General features: G+C 49.9%; 1 protein-coding gene across 12 annotated transcripts in view; it reads left to right on the top strand.

Moving 5' to 3' along the window:
• Positions 1 to 21,846, top strand: part of CEP250 (centrosomal protein 250) — a 131,720-nt gene that overhangs the window by 88,400 nt on the left and 21,474 nt on the right. For all 12 annotated transcript variants that reach the window (XR_008446801.1, XM_054045820.1, XM_054045822.1 and 9 more), the window contains 8 exons: positions 10,413 to 10,544; positions 10,939 to 11,082; positions 11,601 to 13,042; positions 14,763 to 14,922; positions 15,690 to 16,014; positions 17,459 to 17,586; positions 17,873 to 17,993; positions 19,595 to 19,749. Coding sequence is in view for 11 of the 12 variants with exons in the window: in XM_054045820.1 (XP_053901795.1) it covers positions 10,413 to 10,544; positions 10,939 to 11,082; positions 11,601 to 13,042; positions 14,763 to 14,922; positions 15,690 to 16,014; positions 17,459 to 17,586; positions 17,873 to 17,993; positions 19,595 to 19,749 (2,607 nt within the window). In the remaining variant the exon portion in view is untranslated. The remainder of the gene's footprint in view (positions 1 to 10,412; positions 10,545 to 10,938; positions 11,083 to 11,600; positions 13,043 to 14,762; positions 14,923 to 15,689; positions 16,015 to 17,458; positions 17,587 to 17,872; positions 17,994 to 19,594; positions 19,750 to 21,846) is intronic.

The raw sequence follows: 21,846 nt of genomic DNA, 5'->3' as shown, positions 1-21,846 counted from the left end.
ACCACAGCCGCATACTGCACTCCAGCCTCCAAGCTCTCCATCTTACAGCGTGGATGCTTCATGGCTGACGCCCTTTGAAAAGTCCTGCTTGAAGGCTATCCAGAATGTGTTTGTAAAATAGTAGAAATTTATTTATTTATTTAATTTAAAACCCCCAGCTAGGATCACTTCCCTGGCTAAGTGGGAACACTTCTCCATTTGGTCTCTTGGGGAAGATGTATCTCCACTGTGAGCACCCCTGGACCTTGTGCTGGACTATCTTCTAGATCTAAAACAGAATTTGATGATTAGCTCTAGAAGGGTGTATTTGGTACGGGTGGATAATAGATCCCTTTTGTCCAACCCCGTTGTTACTCGATTTCTGAAGGGCTTGGCCAGATTATATCCTCAAGTACAAGACCCCATCCCTCCTTGGGATCTCAATTTAGTCCTGGAAATTCTGATGGGACCCTTTTGCAACTTGCTCTCTCCTCTACCTCTCCATGAAGTTGGCATTTCTAATAGCGATCACCTCAGCCAGAAGGATTGGTGAGTTGAGAGATCTGGGATTAGAACCCACCCCACATACAGTTTTTTATAAGGATAAAGTTTATCTCCGGCATCACCCAAAGTTTCTTACAAAAATAGTCTCTAGTTTTCACATTAAACAAGCTATCTATTTGCTCACATTTTTCCAAAACCCTATCACCAGAAGCATTGGATGTTAGAAGGGCTGTAGCTTTCTATCTGGAGCACACTAGAGCATTCAGATCCTCTACACAACTTTTTGTGGCAGTTGCTGATGAAGTTCAGGGCAGTCCAGTGTCCTCTCAGAGAATTTCCTCCTGGACCTCTTCCTCCATCTGTTATGTAAAGAACTGACTAACACAACCCCACTATCTAGAGGCGCATACTACTGGACAGCACACAAGCAGCTTCTGCAACTTTCCTGGTTCAAGTACCCATTATTGACATTTGTAAAGCAGTGACTTTTTTATCAGTCTACACCTTCACTTCTCGTTACTCCATTTCCCATCAGTCCAGAGATGATTCCTGTTTCAGATGGGTAGTCTTACAATCACTGTTCAGATAGACTCTGAATCCTCTCTGTAGCTGTTTGTTTGTGTCACCTACAGTGGAACTGACATGTGCAATCACTCAAAGAAGAAACAACTGTTACTTACCTTTCTGTAACTGTTGTTCTTCAAGATGTGTTGCACATATCAGTTCCACAACCCACCTCCTTCCACTCTGTATCGGAGTCAGACCTGTATGAAGGAACTGAGGGGAGTCGGGGGCAGCTCCACACTCTTACACCAGCACACAGTAGTGCAAAGTGAGAGAGGGCACTCAAGGTACCCTGACAGGTACCACTGAGGGGAAAAAATTTCTGACATCTGTGCATGAGGCATCACCTACAGTGGCATAGACATGTGCAGCACACTTTGAAGAACAGTTATGGAAAGGTAGGTATCTATTTCTTCCTTACCCTCCTTGTAGAGGAAGATGTCAGAAAACAGGAACAGCTTTGAGGCAGGGAAATCTGCCTCCTTTTAAGGCATGGAGCCAGAAGGTAAATCAGGAGCTGGAATGTTGTCAGTGGAGGGTAAAGAGCAAGTGCTGAGAGCTTGCTTCGTGGTTAAATAAGGAAACTGCAAAGTGACCAGTGTATACTGCAGTTTTCCTATTTGTATGTGATATGTCACTTGGAGACTGGGCTGTTGCACAGTGGCCAACTTAGGGAGCTATCCTAGAGAACCATTGTGTAGCTTCAGACTGTCATATATTTAACAAGCTCCCAGGAGTCCAGTTGATCAGGAGAACAGGCCAAGCACATTATTAGCCTCATGAGCCTTCAATTCAGTCAGTCTGCATAGTCTTCTGAAAAGCATCTACCACACACTGGGCATGCTCAGAGGTTTAACACCAGTTTTAGCATAGTTGCTCCCATACTAGTAATTTTATACTCCTCCTTTCATCTTCCTCTTTAGCTACTTCAGTTCATCTCAAGCAGCACTCTTTTTCGATTGGAAATAACACATAGTACAGGTCCATGGATTTGGAAATAGCTTTCAGAACAATTTAATTAGTCTTCGCTCTCCAAATTTTCAAACATAGATGCCTAAAGTTGACCACCCTGGGTTGGGATTTTCAAAAGCCCCTAAGTCAAAGTTAATGGGACATATGACTTAGGAGTGTGTAGGTGCTTTTGAAATTCATGTATAGGCACCAAAGGTCATTGAATTCCCATAGTGCCCGTTGACATAAATAGGAGCTACAGGCACTCAGCATCTCTGAAAATCAGGCCACTTATTGAGACTGCAAATTTTAGGCCCCTAAGTTTGAAAATGATGGCCTTTATATATTATTTCAGACCTGTATGTATAGCTGCTAACATGATTCACTCCATACTGATTATGCTTTGGCATCAGCCCAGTGTTACTTGGAGTTTGCAATCTTTGTGATGCTATTGTCTTCTATATAGGGTTTTGTATTGCACTTAACTCTGTGGTATCTGAACACCTTCTAGTAGTGCATTAAGCAATGCGACTATACATCTCTCGTGTGTTGTTTGTTCTTTCATCCTCTCCCCAAGAGAGAATTGTGTGCAGTGGAGTGTCTTGTTTTGGTAGGTGTGGGTTTGTTTGGTTTTTTTATGCTGGGAGGTAGACTTTCTCATTTCTTTTACTGTTCCTTAAGGAATTAAGTTTCACAGTTTTTCTCTGGCAGAAGCTGAAATCTAGATTAGTAGAGTAGAATCTCAAAAGTTATGAACCCTTTGGGAATGGAGGTTGTTCATAACTGAAATGTTTGTAACTCTGAACAAAATGTTATGGTTGTTCTTTGAAAAGTTTCCAGCTGAACACTGACTTAGTACAGCTTTGAAACTTTACTATGCAGAATAAAAATGTGGCTTTTAACCATCTTACTTCAAATGAAACAAGCACAGAAACAATTTCCTTACCTTGTCAAATCTTTTTTTAACCCCCCCCCTTTTTTTTTAGTAGTTTATGTTTAACACAGTACTGTACTGTATTTGGCTTTTTTTCGTCTCTGCTACTGCCTGATTGTGTACTTCCGGTTCCAAATGAGGTGTGTGGTTGACCTGTCAGTTTGTAACTCTGGTGTTTGTAACTCTGAGGTTCTACTATAGATTCTAAGGCCAGAAGGGACCATTGTGATCATCTGCTGTGATCTCCTGCATAACACAGGCAACAGGACTTCCTTGAATTCCTCTTTGAACTAAAGTAGATCTTTTAGGAAAACATTCAATCTTGATTTTAAAATTGCTAGTGATGGAGAATCCATCACAACCCTTGGTAATTTGTCCCAATGGTTAATTACTCTCACTGTTAAAAATTTATACCTTATTTCCAGTCTAAATTTGTCTAGCTTCAACTTCCAAGCAGTTGGATCTTGTTATACCTTTGTCTGCTAGACTGAAAAGCTCATTATCAAATTTCTGTTCCCGATGTAGGTACTTATAAACTGTGATCAAGCCATCCCTTAACTCTCTTTTTGTTTAGCTAAATAGATTAAGTTCCTTAAGTCTTCCACTCTGAGGTGTATTTTCCAGTCCTCTAATCATTCTTGTAGCTTTTTTCTGAACCTGCTTCTTGAATTGTGGGCACCAGAACTGGACATAGTATTCCAGCAGTCATCACACCAGTGACAAATACATAGGTACGACAACCTCTCTGCTCCCAATCAAGATTCCCTTATTTATGCATCCAAGGATTGCATTAGCCCCTTTGGCCTCAGCGTCGCACTGGGACCTCATGTTCAGCTGTTTATTTCACCATGACCTCCAACTTTTTTTCAGTCACGGCCTCCTGGGATAGAAGCCCCTATCCTGTGAGTAAGGCCTATGTTTATTGTGCCTACGTGTACAGTAGAACCTCGGACTTATGAACATCAGAGTTAGGAACTGACTAACTACACACGATATTTGGAATCAGAAGTACGCAATCAGGCAGCAGTGGAGATGGAAAAATAGCAAATATAGTATAGTAGTATGTTAAATGTAAACTACTAAAAATTAAAGGGAAAGTTTAGAAAAAAAGATTAGAAAAGGTCTGGTTGTTCTTTAAAAGTTTATAACATTTTGTTCAGAGTTACGAATATTTCAGAGTTATGAACAACCTCCATTCCCGAGGTGTTCATAACTCTGAGGTTCTACTGTGTAACTTTACATCTGCTGTATTAAAACACATAGTTTGCTTGCACCCAGCTTACCAAGTGATCCAGATCACTCTGTAGCAGTGATCTTCTTTACCACTTCCCCAATCTTTGTGTCATCTGCAAACTTTATCAGTCCTGATTGTTTTCTTCTATATCATTGATAAACATGTTAAATAGCTTAGGACCAAGAACCTATCCGTGCAGGACCCCACTAGAAACACAGCCACTTGATGATGATTTTCCATTAACAATTACAGCTTGAGATTGCCTGTTGTAAATCCATTTAGTATGTACCATGTTGATTTGGTACCATGCACATTTCTTAATCAAAATAACATGCAGTACCGAGTCAAATGCCTTACACAAGTCTTAGTATATTACATCAATGCTATTACCTTTTGTGATGTTCTTGGGGCACTCAGGGCTGTGAGTCATCTTGTTACCCTCTACCTCGAGAGTGAGGGAATCTTGCTTGTGCCTAGTTGAGTGTCAGCTCCCTGACACCACCACCCAACCAGCCACTCCAGCATTCTCCTCTGGGCTATGCCAGCCCTGCATTTGCCTTGTATGTTAACAATAGATGCGTCTTACTCCCCAAGTCCCTTTTAAGTATTCTCCTGTGATATCCAGCCCCTGACACTGCTTCCTCACACAAATCCCAGATTCTCTGTCCCCAAAGGTGCAGTGTATCCCAGTTTTACCTTAAATCACTGCTCCTGTAAACCACCCAGCACTTATAATGAAACAGAAGAAGGTTTATTTCAGAAAGGATAGAGATTCTACTAGAAACAAGAGGGAGTGATGGAAACAAATGATTAAAGTACAAAACAAAATCATAAGACATGAACCTGAGTCTTCACTTTTTAATAGATCTTTCCTGCCTAATAAAGTAGGTTCCCCCCAAAGTTCAGTCTGTTGCAGAGCTGACTGGCTTCATAGGACCAAGGATTCAATTTTTCGTGAGGACACCTCCACTTCTCAAGATGGCTCCTCAGAGGATCCAGGGGGCCTCTCTCCATTCTGTGTTATACTGAAACAGCCTTTGGTCTCTCTTTATAGACAGAACAGTCCCTGTCTCTTATAATGTCCCTTCTTTACCTTCAAAAGTGGTTTCAGTTGTTTGTAGCTCTCTCTAAAAGGTTTTCCATTGGCTGTTCTGGGATGGGGCAGTAGTATACCAGAGAACCTTCTATTACTTCGACAGCTGACCAGATAGGGGTGGCAACTCCCTCCTGCATGAATAGGCCATCACCCAGTAATAGTACTCCCTTGTGACTCCTTTTAACTGTAAGAGCATGTAAAGGGGTGCACTCACCCCTTGTGAGCACCCCCTTGGGGACATGTGTGTGCCTGCTGTCTCTCTCTCTCTGGTTGCCCCTGCTCTGGGATAGAGCAGTGTCCCAGGGCTCCCTCCCTGGAGACAATGTCTTCGCCCTCTTGGGCTTCCTGGCTACAGCTCTCCAGCTGGGCCACTATAGTTCAGTCCTCCCCTCTGGGGTGCTTCACTGTCCAGGCCACTTCCCCCAGTGGCTAATGGGGATTAAGGGGGGGAACTGGGCCCAGCCCAGGGACCCTGTAGATAGCAGCTGTCTGCTGTGTCCCTTTATCTAAGTCGTGCTGCTGCTCTAATTCCCTGGGCCACTTCCCTGCGGCCCTGTGCCGTCTTCACCCTTATCTCAGGGCTTGTCCTGATGGAGTCCCCACAATCGGCTCAGGGTTCCTTCTCGCTTTCCCTGGCTTCTTGCAGCTTGACCTTGTCCGAGGGCCTTCAGCTCCCTCAGCCAGCCACATTCCTACAGCTCCAGGAAGGAACTGAACTCCTTCTGGCCCTGTAGCTCTTCTTACACTAGGCTGCTGGGCCCTGATTGGCTATGTCCCACCCAGCCACTCTAGGCAGCTTGGAGGACCCTCTCCACTGCCCTTTTTGGGGGCAGGGTGTGGCACGGCCACAAGGCCTCCAGTAGGGGGCCTCAGAGGATCTGGTATACCCCGTCACAGATCATATGGTATTCTTTTATTGTTTAACAGCATGATTAATCACAATGAATTTTTTTAATCGATTGATGGCGCTAATGATCTCACCTGGGGGCTGAACTCTGCTGTTTCCAAAAGCTATCCTCTTAACCCTGAGAGTTTATGCAAAATTGGGTCTGCCTGTTTCTGTTTGAACTGCTAACTCTGAAGTAGTCTCACAACATGGACTTGATATTAATCCATTTCCGTGTCTGCTGGGGTTGATGTGCTTACTGTTCTGCTAAGTGTATGTTAGGGTTACCATATTTCAACAATCAAAAAAGAGGACGGTGGGAGCCCCACCATAGCTCTACCCCTCCCACTTCCTGCCCCCTGACTGCCCCCCTCAGAACCCCTAACCCCCCCCCACTCCTTGTCCCCTGACTGCCCCCTCCTGGGACCCCTGCCCCTAACTGCCCCCCAGGACCCCACCCCCTACCTAAGCCTCCCTGCTCCTTGTCCCCTGACTGCCCCCTCCTGAGACCCCCAATCCTAACTGCCCCCCTAGGACCCTACCCCCTACCTGTCCCCTGACTGTCCAAAACCTTATCCACATCCCCGCCCCCTGACAGACCCTCTCCCCAGAACTCCTGACCCATCTAAACCCCCCTGCTCCCTGACCCCTGACTGCTCCGATCCCTCTCCCCACCCCTGCCCCCTGACAGCCCCTCCCCAGAACTCCCAACCCCCCTGCTCCTTGTCCCCTGACTGCCCCCTCCTGAGACCCCCCCCATCCTAACTGCCCCCCTAGGACCCTACCCCCTACCTGTCCCGACTGCCCAAAACCTTATCCACACCCCCGCCCCCTGACACCCCTCCCCAGAACTCCCGTCCCATCCAACCCTCCCCCTGCTCCCTGTTTCTTGATTGCCCCCCTCCAGAACCCCCCTGCCCCTTCTCTGACCCCTTGGGCCCCTTACCGTGCCGCTCAGAACAGCGTGTCGGGCTCCACACTGCTGCGCTCCCCCACGGAGCGCATAGCCCAGTTCCCGCCCTCGCAGAGTGCTGCTGAGCAGCGCGCTGAGCAGCAGGGGAGGGGGAGCAGGGGGAGGCGCTCCAGACTCCTGGAGGCCCGATGCGAATGGCTGGTGATCTGCGAATGCGGGGGGGTTGGGGGGGTGGGGGCGGGATCTGAAGCTGCAGGGGAGAGGAGGAGGGGCTCTGGCTGCCGGAGCCCCGTGCGAGTGGCTCAATCCGGCTGGCTGCCCTGTCAGCCGTGCCGCGCTCTGCAGGAGGGGGAGAAATCCAGACATTTACAAATTCCCCCCGGACGCTATTTTTAAACTCAAAAAGCTGGACATGTCCGGGAGAATCCGGACGAATGGTAACCCTAGTGTATGCACTACATGTATTTGTTATCCAGTTTACATTCTATATGGAAATCCATCTTTGCAGCTTGGTCCAGAAGCCTTCATCCCTCTGACCCATCCTCAAGCTGTGCCCTTTCCCTGCTTAGATATGTACTCCCTCTTCCTGACAACTGAGGCAAGTTGCCAGGATGCGATAGGTCCTTTGCATGGCTCCCTTCGCTGGGAATTAAACTCTTCCTGCCTGAATTAGTGTGTAGTATGTCCACACTCTCACACTTGGATTCTAGGTGGTGCTAATGATTTTTAAACAATATTCAAAGAGTTTGTGATCACTTTCTATATTATGCGTCCAGTATCCAATGTAAAGGCTAGCACTCTGCCATTAATGTCCAGTCCCAAGCAGTGTGCTGTGCAGTCGCTGCATGTCCAAGGAGAACGACAGCTCTGCCTTGCTCTGCACCAAGCACTGGGACGCTTTTGGCTTCACATATGGGTAAGACCTTTGGAAAACGATGATGGTCTATTGCAATTATGACATACTTGTCCACATGTTGGGCAACTGCTTGCCTCAAGTTCTCCACCACTGCTAATGCACTGGAATTTTTGTGTGTCAGCTGACGGGTTTTATTCTTTTTATTGCTGTTTCTTCTTTCCTTTTTTAGCTTTCTCTGCAACCTTCCAGGCAGGGAGAAACATTTCTAACTGTTGCTTTTACTGGTGCTGTTTTTGAAGTGGTCTTGGAGGGATTAGTTGTTCTCTCATTAATTAGCTGTACCTTCAGGCATTGTGTAATATCCACATAAGAGCACTGATGAGCTGGAGGGGCTCTGAGCCCCTTGGGACAGATCTGCCGTTGGGCTTCAGGAGAGACAGTCTCACTTTCTTCTTCATTTTAAATACATGTCTAACTCATTTTCTCGCAAAGCTCTGTGCAATGGAAAGTGACCCTAGAGCCTTGCTAGGGACTGAATATGTAGAGAGGAAAGGATTCACTCTGCAGCAGAAAGCTGGGGGAGACTTACAGATCTTTAATCCACAGGCTTTTAATATAAAGTAAATTGGCTATGTTTGGGCTGGCCAGCCCAGAGCATAATGATGTGAGCTTGGTGGGCAGGATGCTGTTATGTTTGCAATAGGTTGTGCAGCCTCAAAATGCAAAGGCTGGCTCTGCTTGTTAAAATGTTTAGTCTTCTTGGATGCTGCAGTCACTGTCATTGCTGCAAGGGGATCTCCCTTCCACCAGTGTTGCTAGCACATGACGAGGAGGGAGGGCCAAGCCACTGCTATAGCCTCACCTCTCTCCCTAGCATTGCCTGTGCCCCTGCCCATGGTGTGAAGAGCTGGTTTTGGAAGGGAGTCTGGAAAGCCATTCTCCTCAGACACACACCCAGAATCCCAAGGGAAAACAGCATGGTGTATGGGGGTGGCAGGATTGATAGATTAAAGTCGGGGGCAGTACAGATTAGATTTTGGGGGTAGAGCCTGGGCTGCTGGGTATTTTAGCCAGGGAGCATTGCATGTATTGCAAGCTGAGGAGGAATGTTTTTGAAGAAGCCCCTTGTTTATCTCTCAGCAGCACCAAGCTGCTCAGGAGTGCAGCTGGCTGCCAGGAAGGTCCAGCATGTCTGTTAACTTTTGCCTGAGCCTTTGCTCCAAGTTTTAGGCTTGACACTTTGTGTGCTTTACAAGAGCACAGTGTTTTGCAATGGGATTTGAGACAGAGAAGGCGAATGCCTGGCATCCAGAGAGGGGGGGCATTGTGTGCACGAGGGCAGCATGGATTCCATGCTTAGATACCAAGGTGGTGAGCCTAGTAGAAATGCTGTCCAGAGAGATGAAGAAGATGCGGAAGATGTAGGAATCTGGTTTCTTGGATACGTTCCCTGACTTTTGTTGCTGCTTTTCTGACAGCACTGAAGAAGCGCTGGTATGCTTTCTTTCTCAGACTGCATGAAGTAGGAATGCACACAGGCCTGCACCAGTAATGTCGGTGAAGGCTGGCTAATGAGCTCTACAGGAGTCCACTTGCATCTTAGATGTTTGTTCTATTACTGGGATCTGCAACAGCTAAGATATTTGGGGTTTAAAAGTCTTTCTTTAACTTACAGTTTTCCTCAGTTCAACCATTTGTGTTTCAAGAATTCATTATTCTTTAAGGCTCTTTCCCTGAAGTTATTGACCCATGTTTACAACCTTGAGTGCAGCTAGATGAAGTTTTTAGTTGTGGATTTCCATAACTTTTTGTAAACCATTTTCAGAGAATTGCCTGGGATTGGAAGTTGTCCATTCCTGTTCCACTTGCTGTCCATGTGCTGCATTTCTTAAGTATGCAAAATTCACCTGCCAGATCATCCCCACAGTAGGGGCCCTTATTGTGTGCCACCCAAAGCCCCACTCTTCTGTCTGAGTTCCTGGGCACAGCAATATCCCTACAATGCACTTGCAAGCATCAGAATGACTGCACCAGATCTCAGAGATGAAAATGTGCTCATGACACCTCAGAGATTTCCCAAGCCCTACTGGATATTTTCATTTAACCACCTACTCTTTCCAAGAGAGCCAAAGATTCCTGTCCTCTTTGGACCATGACACTCTGCTACTGAAACCCAATGTGCACAAACAAGAGCTGCTGCTGGCTTCGTGGGAAGAACTGAGGAGCATAGCTGCAGGCTGGGGATGCCCTCACTGAAGATGGTCCAGCAGAGTCAGGCAGATGTTTGCATTGACCTAAGGCAACTGGGAGGTGCCATGTGGTTTGGCACCACATAAGAGGAGACACTCATCGAATGTGGAGTTCTCTCACTGTCATTCTCCCCATAGAACCTGGGTCTCTGGTGAAGTGGAGACAAGAAGCTAGCCTCTGGGATTTGCAAACTCATTATATCTGTGAGGGTTAAGCCTTCCCTCTCCCCTTTTCTCTTTGTGCAGGTGCTGCTAGAGAAAGAGAGGGAGAAGGAGTCTTTGCTGGAGGCACTGCTCCACACACAGGAAGAGTTGACAGATGCCTGTCAGCAGCTGGAGCAGCTTCGCCAAGAGGTGAAGAAGCAACTGAAGGAGCAGGTAGGTTTGACCAGCAGGGAGCAGTAGAGAGGAAGGAACGGGCTGTTAGAGTCCAATACATAGGACAGAAAAAGATGGGGATGAAAGGAGAGAGAAAGAGGACCAAGTCAGAGACTGGAGGGCAGTGCAGAGCTGGGAGAGAAGCACTGGGGCAGAAAGGGAGAGGGCTGCGCCTGGGCAGAGGCCTGGTTAGCTGGTAAGCCAGAGAGCTCAGTAAAAGGAAGGATAGGCTAGAGGCAAAGATGGAGCCAGGTGGGTTTTGTGCACACAACCACCCAGGCGGAGCAAAGGCAGAAATATGTGGTTGGTGAGAGGGACTCTGGGACACAGAAAGGAAGGAGCAGGATTTGATATTTCACAGCTTTCAGTGACTCACTCTTTGGCCTGGCTGCAGGACACCGTGGAGGGGCTGCAAGCTGAGCTCCAGGAAGCTCAGAATCAGATGGAGGCAGTGGAGAGCAGGCACCTGGAAGAGGTCAAAACCCTCAAACTGGAAATAGACTTTCTCCTTCCGCAGCGAGACACCCTGCGAAACCAGGTGACTGCCCCAGGCACAGTGCAATGGGGATTCCACCCAGGAGGGTGGCAGTCCCCCTGCCTGTCACTCACCCTCAATATGACTCTCACCATGCTACTCAGCCCTGATCCTGGCTGGGCAGAGGGGGGAGGTCCCTCTGTCTTTTGCCTGGTTGTTCACCCCTGATCTCAGCTGGTGGGGACGGTCCCTCTCCCCGTCACTCTGCTGCTCACTCCAGTCCCACCCCGGTCTTGGCTGGCAGGGACAGTCCCTCTGCCTGCCCCCCTGCCATTTGCTCCTGATCCCAGCTGCACAGTGGCATATCGCCATCTGTCCTGCTGCTGGTGTTTTTATTTCTGGGGGTAAAGGGATTGGGTGAACAAACTACTCCTCTTAGGTCTCCAAACATATCTAGTTTGAACCTGGCACTCTGAAGATCAGATGATACTTCAATTTGCTTGTTTGCTTTCCCCACAGGATTCAGGAAGGCTATTGCATGCTTTAACCTCTGGCTCCTCCACTATTCTGTCATATTTCAGGTGCAAGAGCTAATGGTCACCAAGGATTCCTGGCAACAGATTGGCCTGGAGGCTCAGCGACAATTGAACGAGGCGCAAAAATTATTCAACCAGAAGATAGTGGAGGCTGCTCATATCCAGAAGATGTTAGAGGGGGAGAGGAGTCGACAGGAGGAGGCGGAGTGTCAGAACACAGAGCTCAGGGCCACACTCAGAGCTCTAGAGGGGGAGAGGAGCCAATGGGAGGAGGCGGAGCGTCAGAACACAGAGCTCCGGGCCACGCTAGGAGCTCTGGAGGGGGAGAAGAGCCGACGAGAGGAGGTGGAGCATCAGAACACAGAGCTCCAGGCCACACTAGGAGTCCTGGAGGGGGAGAAGAGCCGACGGGAGGAGGTGGAGCGTCAGAACACAGAGCTCCGGGCCACGCTCAGAGCCCTGGAGGGGGAGAGGAGCCGACGGGAGGAGGCGGAGCGTCAGAACACAGAGCTCCGGGCCACGCTCAGAGCCCTGGAGGGGGAGAGGAGCCGACGGGAGGAGGCGGAGCGTCAGAACACAGAGCTCCGGGCCACGCTCAGAGCCCTGGAGGGGGAGAGGAGCCGACGGGAGGAGGCCGAGCATCAGAACACAGAGCTCCAGGCCAGGCTCAGAGCCCTGGAGGGGGAAAGGAGCCGACAGGAGGAGGCAGAGCGTCAGAACACAGAGCTCCAGACCAGGCTCAGAGTCCTGGAGGGGGAGCAGAGCCAATGGGAGGAGGTGGAGCGTCAGAACACAGAGCTCCGGGCCACGCTCAGAGCCCTGGAGGGGGAGAGGAGCCGACGGGAGGAGGCGGAGCGTCAGAACACAGAGCTCCGGGCCACGCTCAGAGCCCTGGAGGGGGAGAGGAGCCGACGGGAGGAGGCGGAGCGTCAGAACACAGAGCTCCGGGCCACGCTCAGAGCCCTGGAGGGGGAGAGGAGCCGACGGGAGGAGGCCGAGCATCAGAACACAGAGCTCCAGGCCAGGCTCAGAGCCCTGGAGGGGGAAAGGAGCCGACAGGAGGAGGCAGAGCGTCAGAACACAGAGCTCCGGGCCACGCTTAGAGCCCTGGAGGGGGAGAGGAGCCGACGGGAGGAGGCGGAGCGTCAGAACACAGAGCTCCAGGCCACGCTCGGAGCCCTGGAGGGGGAGAGGAGCCGACGGGAGGAGGCGGAGCGTCAGAACACAGAGCTCCGGGCCACGCTCGGAGCCCTGGAGCGGGAGAGGAGCCGACGGGAGGAGGCGGAGCGTCAGAACACAGAGCTCCAGGCCACGCTTAGAGCCCTGGAAGGGGAAAGGAGCCGACGGGAGGAGGCGGAGCGTCAGAACACAGAGCTCCGGGCCACGCTCGGAGCCCTGGAGGGGGAGAGGAGCCGACGGGAGGTGGCGGAGCGTCAGAACACAGAGCTCCAGGCCAGGCTCAGAGCCCTGGAGGGTGAAAGAGCCAGGTGGGCAGAAATCAAGTGTGATGTGGGCTAGATATTTTGTTTTCAATCTTAACTGATTCCTGCTTTCAGGTCTGTGCACATGCAAGCTAATCTGGGAGCATCTCCCAGAGCTCTGAGGTGTTGGCACAATTAGGGGCCTGCTCTTACGTTCTCCCACTGGGGTGCCTGTACTGCACTATGCAGTAGCCTGGCAGTTTCCTTCTGACAGCAGTCAGCAAAGGCACTCCCTAGGGACATAGCTGCAGCTGTAGTGGTTTTGCCCAGGTTTGCCTCCTGGAGACTGCTGGATTTCTCACAGTTCAGCATGATTAGCCAATTCCTTTACCCAGCTGGTTGCCCTTAATGACATTTCAAATGTCTGAGGGCCTTGTATGGAACATCCTCGGGGGTCGCGAGGTTATTACATGAGGGGTCGTGAGCTTCTCAGCCTCCACCCCAAACCCCACTTAGCCTCCAATATTTATAATAGTGATAAATATATTAAAAAGTGTTTTTAATTTGTAATGGGGGGGTCGCACTCAGAGGCTTGCTGTGTGAAAGGGGTCACCAGTACACAAGTTTGAGCACCACTGATCTAGAACATCATGAATGGCATGGAGAAAATGAATAGGGAAGTGTTGTTTACGTTTTCGCATAACACACGAACCAGGAGGCACCTGATGAAATAATAGGCAGCAGGTTTAAAGCAAACGAAAGGAAGTACTTCACATACCACAGTCAACCTGCGGAACTTGTTGCCAGCGGATGTTGTGAAGGCCAGAAGTATAACTGGGTTAAAAAAAGAACGAGATAAGTTCCTGGAGAATAGGTTCATCAATGGCTACTAGCCATGATGATCAGGGACTCAACCCTCTGGTTGTTCATAACCCTCTGGTTGTTCACTCAACACTCTGGGTGTTCATAAACCTGTGAGTGCCAGAAGCTGGGACTGGCTGACAGGGATGGCTCTCCTGATAATTTTTATTGTTCTTTTCATTCCCTCTGAAGCAGCTGGTACTGGCCCCATCAAAAGACAGGATGCTGGACAAGATGGACCATTGGTCTGAGCCAGTGTGGCCATTCTTATGAGATCATCTCTCCCTCTTTAAAAACAGCAGATACATTGGGACTGCTAATACGGGGACAAGACTGTAGTGCTAGCATGGGACTGAATGAGCAGAGTGTCTGTGGGATTAGGAAAGGGCCCGGCCTTCTCTCCTGCCAGATTTGACTCATGAGGGCTTGTTAAATATTAAACCACGTGACAAAGAGCCCCGGGTTTACGGAGATCCCACCTCTGTCCCTCCCATCGCGGCACCACTGGGTTTACGAAACCCCCCTGTTGTGGTGCTGCCAGGCTTAGAGAGAGTCTCCCCACCTTTGTCACACAGCCGCCAGGATTACAGAGCCGCCCCTCCCATCACATTGCCATCAGAGCGTCACCCCTCCCCCATTCCAGGCACTGAGCCTCCAGGATTACAGAGCCGCCACCCCCTCCATCACATTGCCATCAGAGCATCACCCCTCCCCCACTCCAGGCACTGACATCACATTGCCATCAGAGCATCACCCCTCCCCCACTCCAGGCACTGAGCTGCCAGGTAACTTTCACTCCATGCATCTGAAGAAGTGGGTTTTTTACCTACGAAAGCTTATGCCCAAATAAATCTGTTAGTCTTTAAGGTGCCACTGGACTCCTTGTTGTTCTTGCCAGGATCACTGAGTCCCTTCTCTCTTTCAGCCTGGCTCTGGCCCTGGAGGGGAAGGAGCTGAGACTCAGGACCTTCCAGGAGAGAGATGATGCCCAGCTGAGTGAGATCATCAGCCTGCAGGCAGCCATTTGCCAAGCTCAACAGCTCCATTCTGACCACAGAAGAGAGATACAGGAGCTCAACACACAGGTGCCCTGCACACCAGCATTCCCTTCCCCAGCAGCACATCAGCCTTGCCCAGGACCAGCCCCACCCTCCCCAGCCACTGTATTCTGGTCCCTGTCCCCTCCTCCACTGCTTCCACTCCTGTAACACTGCCTCCTCTCCCCTCACCTGCTCGTAGCCTTGGAGCTATGGTGCCGAAGCCTGGCTCTGGCTCTGCCCTCCCTACGTCTTAACCCCCTGATTGCAGACCCTGAGCCCCAGAGAGAACAGCAGACTCCTGTGGAGCATCTCAAAGCCTCTATCGCAGTTGTTGGCTCCAGGTGGCTGTGCCTAGCCCTGCAAAGCACTAACTTCTCTCTCTGCTACGGGGAGGAGGAAGGGAGCTCAGAGCTGGGAAGGTGGGAGGTCCCAGACACTCAACGTGAGGGACTGACCATCTCGCTGTTCCTGCCTCCATGTTTTTGTCGGGTAGTTCACCTCCACTATGACGTAACTGGCTCCCGCTCAGGAGCCTCTTTCACCCCGTGTTTTTCTTCTGGTTTCTTTGTGAGGGTGAGGGCATGGTGGGGCAGGGAGCAATATCTGTGTTTCCCTGCGGGTGGGGAGCTCTTGGTCCCTGAAGGTCCCAGAGCTTATTTCCAATCTGATCTCAGCACTGCCTCAGTTTTGTGCCTTTGGCTGTAGGACGGTGTCTGCCTGAAAGCAGCTTCCTCCGTTGGGCTCTCTACTCCTCCCTGCCCTCGCAGTAGTCATGCGGAGCCCCCGAGGGCCTGTGTTTCTCTTCTCTGCAGGTCCACTCACTCAGGCAGGCAGTGCTAGAGAAAGAGGCTGGTTTAGTGGCCCATGAGAAGCAGCTGTCACAGGATCTGGAGGAGTCGCGGGCGGGAGAGCGGCATTTGAGGGATTTGCTGCGGACACTAGAGGCAGAGGTGTCTCAGCTGCGCCTTAGCCTTTGCAGCACCGAGAGCCGGGCAGAGGCACTGGCTGTGGAGTGCCACCTCGCCAGCAGTGCCCGCAGTGAATCAGAGTCCCAGCTGGCCAGGCTGCACACCGTTCTGCAGCACACACTGTGTGGCAGCACTCTGGCAAGTGGAGACCTCGTCACATGGAGTGCAGGTGAGTGTGGCTGGTGTCTGTGGCAGTGTGCTCGAGGCTTACTCCCAGAAGGCCATGTGGATCTGTCCCTAGGCTGAGAAGGCTTTACAGCCTAGTGGAGGAGAGCTGGGGTTCCCTTCCTAATCCTGATTTCCTGGCCCATGTCGCTTCCCAGTGGCCTTGCTCTGGTTGGGGAAGGCTAGGAACAGTGGGAAACCCTTTACTCTGGCTCTTGGCCCAAGAGAAGTCCTCAGTCTCTGACACAGCAATTCTTGGCCCTCCATTCTGGGCGAACGGACAGCATATTCCATTTGAAAAGTGTAACATGTTCTAGCAAGTTCTGGCCCCCAGAAGGAGTGTTCTTCCACTTCTTCTGGAACTGCTGATTAGGTTAGCCTTAGGGCTGGTCAGAAGCTTCCAGGGACTCCAGATCTGCATGGCTGACCTCAATAGCAGGCACCATGGATGATGGGTTATACATCTTACGGGATGCCGTGCAAGATGCAGGAAGCACTACAAGCCAGAGAGCCCAGGGCCGGTCACCAGCCCACCTGTGCTGCTGATTGCATGGAGTCCCACATGGCCCAGTTGCCAATACTTAGAAATGTCCCCTGGGACATTGCTCCAAGAAGCCTCCAGAAAATATTGCATGGATTTTGTAAGGATATTTCATTGCAACCTCCCTGTCAACGTATCAAAAACAGGTACCAAGCCTAGGTGGTAGAAATCCAGGTGGGCAGGGGGCAGGGCTGTTTGGGGATGTGCCAGTGTTTCTCAGAGCTGATGAAATTGCATTGTGTGCTTTACTCCCCTCCCCCGTTTTTCTCCAGGGGCCATTTCTCCCTCCCTTGCCAGTGCCTCCAAGAGGGGTCTCTGACATCCCCTCTCGCTCTGCATGTTACTGCCTCCTGAGAGGAACTGCTGCTGAGGGCTGGTGGTGTGGGAGGAGACTGTCTCTCCTGGCGTAGTGCTGCAGAGCACTCCTGTGTGAAGGGAAAGCCAGCAGGATGCACGCCTGGCAATAGCATCTAGTGTCTATAAGAGATCGGCGGCTGGATCATATTTCAGCCTCATTTGCTGGAACAAACAGGGATGTGAGACACAGAACAGAAACATGGGGCTGTTGGCAAGCGTGGCAGCCTTTGTTTCTAAAGCCAGGAGGGGCACGGAGGGCAGGCCTATGCCCCAAAAAGCTCACTGCAGAGAGAACTAAGGCAGTGTTTGTGAATGTGGAAGCGACCTCAGCCCCAGGGTGAAATACAGCTCCAGTAGCCATTGGAGAATGCAACATCTGCAGTGGCACTACTGGGCAGTCAAGGTAATGTGCAGTGTGTCACCTATTCACTGTCGCATCTATGGGACCTGCCCCTGGGAGCTTCTCCTGCCAGCTTCTCCTACGTGTAAGCAGGGCTCTGTCACTGGCGACCCTTTGGCCAAATACTAATCCCAGGGCTCATTTTTCCAGAACAGGACCATGTTTGTGGGCTTACTGGGCCTCAACCTAAGGACCTCCCCATAGAGCTCACAGCAGAGAAAGTGGCAACAGCCTTCCGGAACCTGCACCAGGACCTGAGGCAGACTCTGCGAGATCGGGTAACAGCTCTCCTCAGTGCACTCACTTCCCCTGCCCCTCTGCTGAGCTTAGCAGCAAAATAAGGTGGTGTGGCCGAGCTGGCTCTAGTTCCCTGTGCCAGTGCAGCCTAGACCTGCTCCATCATGGGGAGAGGGGAATACCCCCTCTGTAGGGATCCCACTTACTACTACTGCCCCTGTTGGTAATGGCCCTGCTCTGTCTGAGTCTATGCCCTAGGCTTCCCTCTCTCTGCTGTCTTGGCACCGTGTGTGTATAGCTTCATACAGCCTCTCCTGCTTTTTCCAGGATGATGCCAGGAACAAGGCTCAGAAGCTGGAGCAGGAGCTGAGCAAAAAGGAGGCCGAGAGGGACTGTCTCAGAACCCACACCCAAGAGCTGCAGAAGTGGTTGTCCCAAAGCCAGGAAGGTATGGCTGCCCTCCTTCCCACTGTACCAGGCCCACTCTGCTTTATCAGCAAGGGAGTGAAGATGGCAGTTGGGGGAGAGGAAGAGCCACTGTGAGAGCCCACACAGACTGGCGCTCCTGAATAGACTGTGACTCATATGCATCCGAAGAAGTGGGCTGTAGTCCACGAAAGCTTATGCTCTAATAAATTTGTTAGTCTCTAAGGTGCCACAAGTACTCCTGTTCTCATTGCAGAGAGACAGCCCTGGTTCCCTGCTGTGCTCCTTGCAGTACTTGAAGAGTTCTATCTTCTCTCCTCCTGCCCTGTGCTAACCTAGGGCATTCCTGAGTAATGGAGGCTTCTCCTCCGTTTTCCAGTGCATTAGCTCTGTCTCCTCCCCCAGGATCCTTGAGTTATTGCAGTTGTCAATAAATCATGTGCCTCTGCTACCTTCCCCAGTTTTCCACAATCTGCTGCTTCTGCTTCCTTCTCAACCCTCCCCTTCCTAGCCCTGATACAGTCTGAGCACAGGCTGCTGCTGAACCTCCTGCCCTCAGCAAAATGCTTGATGGAGACACTGTCTCTCATCTCCCCAGTCACTTTTCGCATACAACAGCAGCCCCTCGAACAGATCTCACTCTGGGTCTTGCCCTAGGCTATAGCACAGTAACTACTCCCCATGTAGCTAATTGTCCTGTCTCTCTCACTCTTCCTCGCTTCCCACGGCCTCCAGTACTGTGAACCCCTCCATACTACAACTGTGCAGGCATCTTGGCTTCTCGTCTGTCATGGCACCACTCGTACCCACCAAACACTTGGAATTGTCTGCCTTTCAGTGTAATGGATTGTCCCCTGTGTAGTGGAACATAAACTCCCTATCCTCCTGCCCTAGACCAGTCAGTATTTTATAGGCTTCTATCACATCTCCTAGGCCTAGTTGAACTGTCCGAGTCTTTTCAGTCTATCTCTATGGCAGAGCCCCTTATTGCCCGTCTTGGAATTCTATCTAATTCTGCAACATCCTCATAGACTCATAGACTTTAAGGTCAGAAGGGACCATTATGATCATCTGGTCTGACCCCCTGCATGCTGCAGGCCACAAAGCCGTCCCTACCCTTTCCCTTGACTCTGCTGTTGAAGTCCCCAAATCCTGTGGCTTAGTGACTTCAATTGGCAGAGAACCCTCCTGCTAGCGATCCCTGCCCCATTTTGCAACCTTATTGCTCCCTCCTTTGTGGTACCAGCTCCTCTGCACCCAGACTTGTCCTTGGATGGAGCCCTCCGTCAGTTGGTATTCATCCTTTTCCGTCCTATATATTTTCCTTTTGTAATCTTATCCACCTCTGCTCTCACTACTATACTGAAGATGCTCACTGCACCAGTCTGTTAATCTAATCTTATTGACTGCTCCTTCTTCACTCCCTTTGCCTGAACTCTGGTTTCACCTGAACTTCCTTAAGCCAAATACCTCAGACCAAGATACTTCTCTGAGCATAACCCAATCTCCCCTTTGTGGGCTGGAGCCTGGGAAGCAAAGGGCAGTTGAATGGAAAGATTATGGCTCTTGCCCAGCATTGTTTGGTTTTGTTTTGGTTCCTCTTCTCCCCCTTCCCCATTGCAGAGATGCGGATGGTAGAAGGGAAGCAGGGCTCACTCCAGGCCATGCTGCAAGAAGAGGTCATTGCCCTAAAGAAGGAGGTTGTGACGTTGCATGGGGAGGTTGCATCCTTGGAGAGGAGCCTTGAGGGCACCAAGAAGCAAAGAAGAGATGTTGTGGTGAGGCTGGCAGATGGCCCTGAAGCTTTGTTACATAATGGCCATTCAAGGAAAGCCTGGACAGAGCTCTTTTAACACTGCATTCTTGGGAACAACCCTGCCCTGGCCCCAGAGCCACTGAATGGAAAACCCCTGCACAGTGCCATCTCCCAGGTCTATTTTCTAATTTCTGGTGCTCCCCTCAAGGTTAGAAGCATGTGTAACCAGACAGAGTGTGCAGACATTGAGCAAGTTTCCCCTATCCCTCCTGCAGCCCCTCTGTCATGCCCCACTATCCAGTCCTAGGCTTCCCATGCAGTGCTACTGAGCTACTGGGCTGCTGATCCCAAGTATCCTCACTATTCCAGTCTGAGTTCCACCCCTAGAGTTCTGCCAATGCATTTCACTTCTATCCACTCACACCCCTGCTGTTCCAGGCTTGGGATTTTCATGAGCCACTGATAATCTTCACGCACTGAGGAGACTGCTCTAAGGAAAGAGGGGGTTACAGTTGGAGACACAGGCAGGGTTTGTTCACTGTGAATATCAATAGCTGGGCAGGCATCTGGTGAGCGTGAGAACCCTTTGGTGTGTGTGTGCAGGTGGCTGATATTATGCGACATATGGACAGACTTCCAGTGAGTTCTGGGGAGCAGGCTGTGGCCATGGTACATACTAGTACCAGCGACACTGGGAGCTCAGGAAGCTAAATTTGGATTTAGGTACTTCCATACCTGGTAAGTTTTATAAAACATCTAAAAGAGCCTATCATAGTGTTTAAACAGCACAGCTTCTGCCAAGGAAAACTGTGCCTCATTAATCTATTAATGGGGGGAGGGATAGCTCAGTGGTTTGAGCATTGGCCTGCTAAACCCAGGGTTGTGAGTTCAATCCTTGAGGGGGCCACTTAGGGATCTGGGGCAAAAATCAGTACTTGGTCCTGCTAGTGAAGGCAGGGGACTGGACTCAATGACCTTTCAAGGTCCCTTCCAGTTCTAGGAGATGGGATATCTCCATTAATTTATTTATTTAATTTTATTAGAATTCTGTCATTAAAGTAATGGGTAAAGGAGAACTGGTTGATGTAATTTATTGGACTTTCAAAGTCTTTGACAATGTTCCTCAGAAGGGGTTGTAAAGGAAATGGAATAGACATGGTATGAGAGGCAAAGTATTGTTATGGATCAGAAATTGGTTAAGGTACTGACTCTGCAAAGATTTCCACATATGCTTTGCTTTACTGCTGTGAGTAGTCTTCCTGAGATCATTGGAACTACTCACAGCAGTGAAGTTAAGCACATGCATAAGTATTTGCAGAGTTGGGGCCTAGAAGACAGAAAACAAAGCGAAGGAATGCTTGGTTCACTTTCATAGTTGAAAAAAGGTTAACAGCTGGCTGCCCCAGGGCTCTGTGCTTGCACAAGTGTTGTTTAATATATGAGTTATCTGGAAAAGGTGTGTATGTATTGAGGAAGCAAAATTTTCAGGTAATAATTTTGTGTTAGGACTAGTCAAGGCTGGAGAAGACTAACTTCAGAAGGACCTAACTAAGTTACACAGATAAACAGCATGATGGCAAATGAAATTCCATGTTGATAAATGCAAAGAGAATTTTAAAAATAATTGTAATGCCATTCTCTAAATTAATGGAATACCCTCACCTGTAACACGGTGTGCAGTTCTGTTCATCCCATCTCGGAGTGTTGCAGTAATGGAGGTGCTTGATTCAGGACACATGATGAGAATGATTAGAGACCTGGATAAACTTCCATATGACGAGAAGTTGAAAGGCATGGGACTGTTTATCTTAGCAAGGAGATGAACACAGCACAGTAGGCAGGAGGAAGAGGAAAGGGGTGAACGAGGATAGCTGGAGGGGAATGGAATTAACCAGACATTCTTACAGTAGTTTTTCAATACAATTACAATACAATTTTTCAGGTTAACTTTTGTAATAGTTGTGATGGGATCCCTGGGGTGCAGCCTGGGACCATTGGACCACTGTGCCCTCTTAACTCTCCAGCCTGAGCTGTCTCTCACAATGCTTTGCTAGCGACAAGCAGCAAACCCCTCCAGGTGCTGTTATCACTCAGGATAACCGCATGCGGAGCACCACAC

The sequence above is a fragment of the Malaclemys terrapin genome, chromosome 12, assembly GCF_027887155.1.
Source record: "Malaclemys terrapin pileata isolate rMalTer1 chromosome 12, rMalTer1.hap1, whole genome shotgun sequence".
Lineage (NCBI taxonomy): Eukaryota > Metazoa > Chordata > Testudines > Emydidae > Malaclemys > Malaclemys terrapin.
This window is presented reverse-complemented; position numbering and strand designations above follow the sequence as displayed.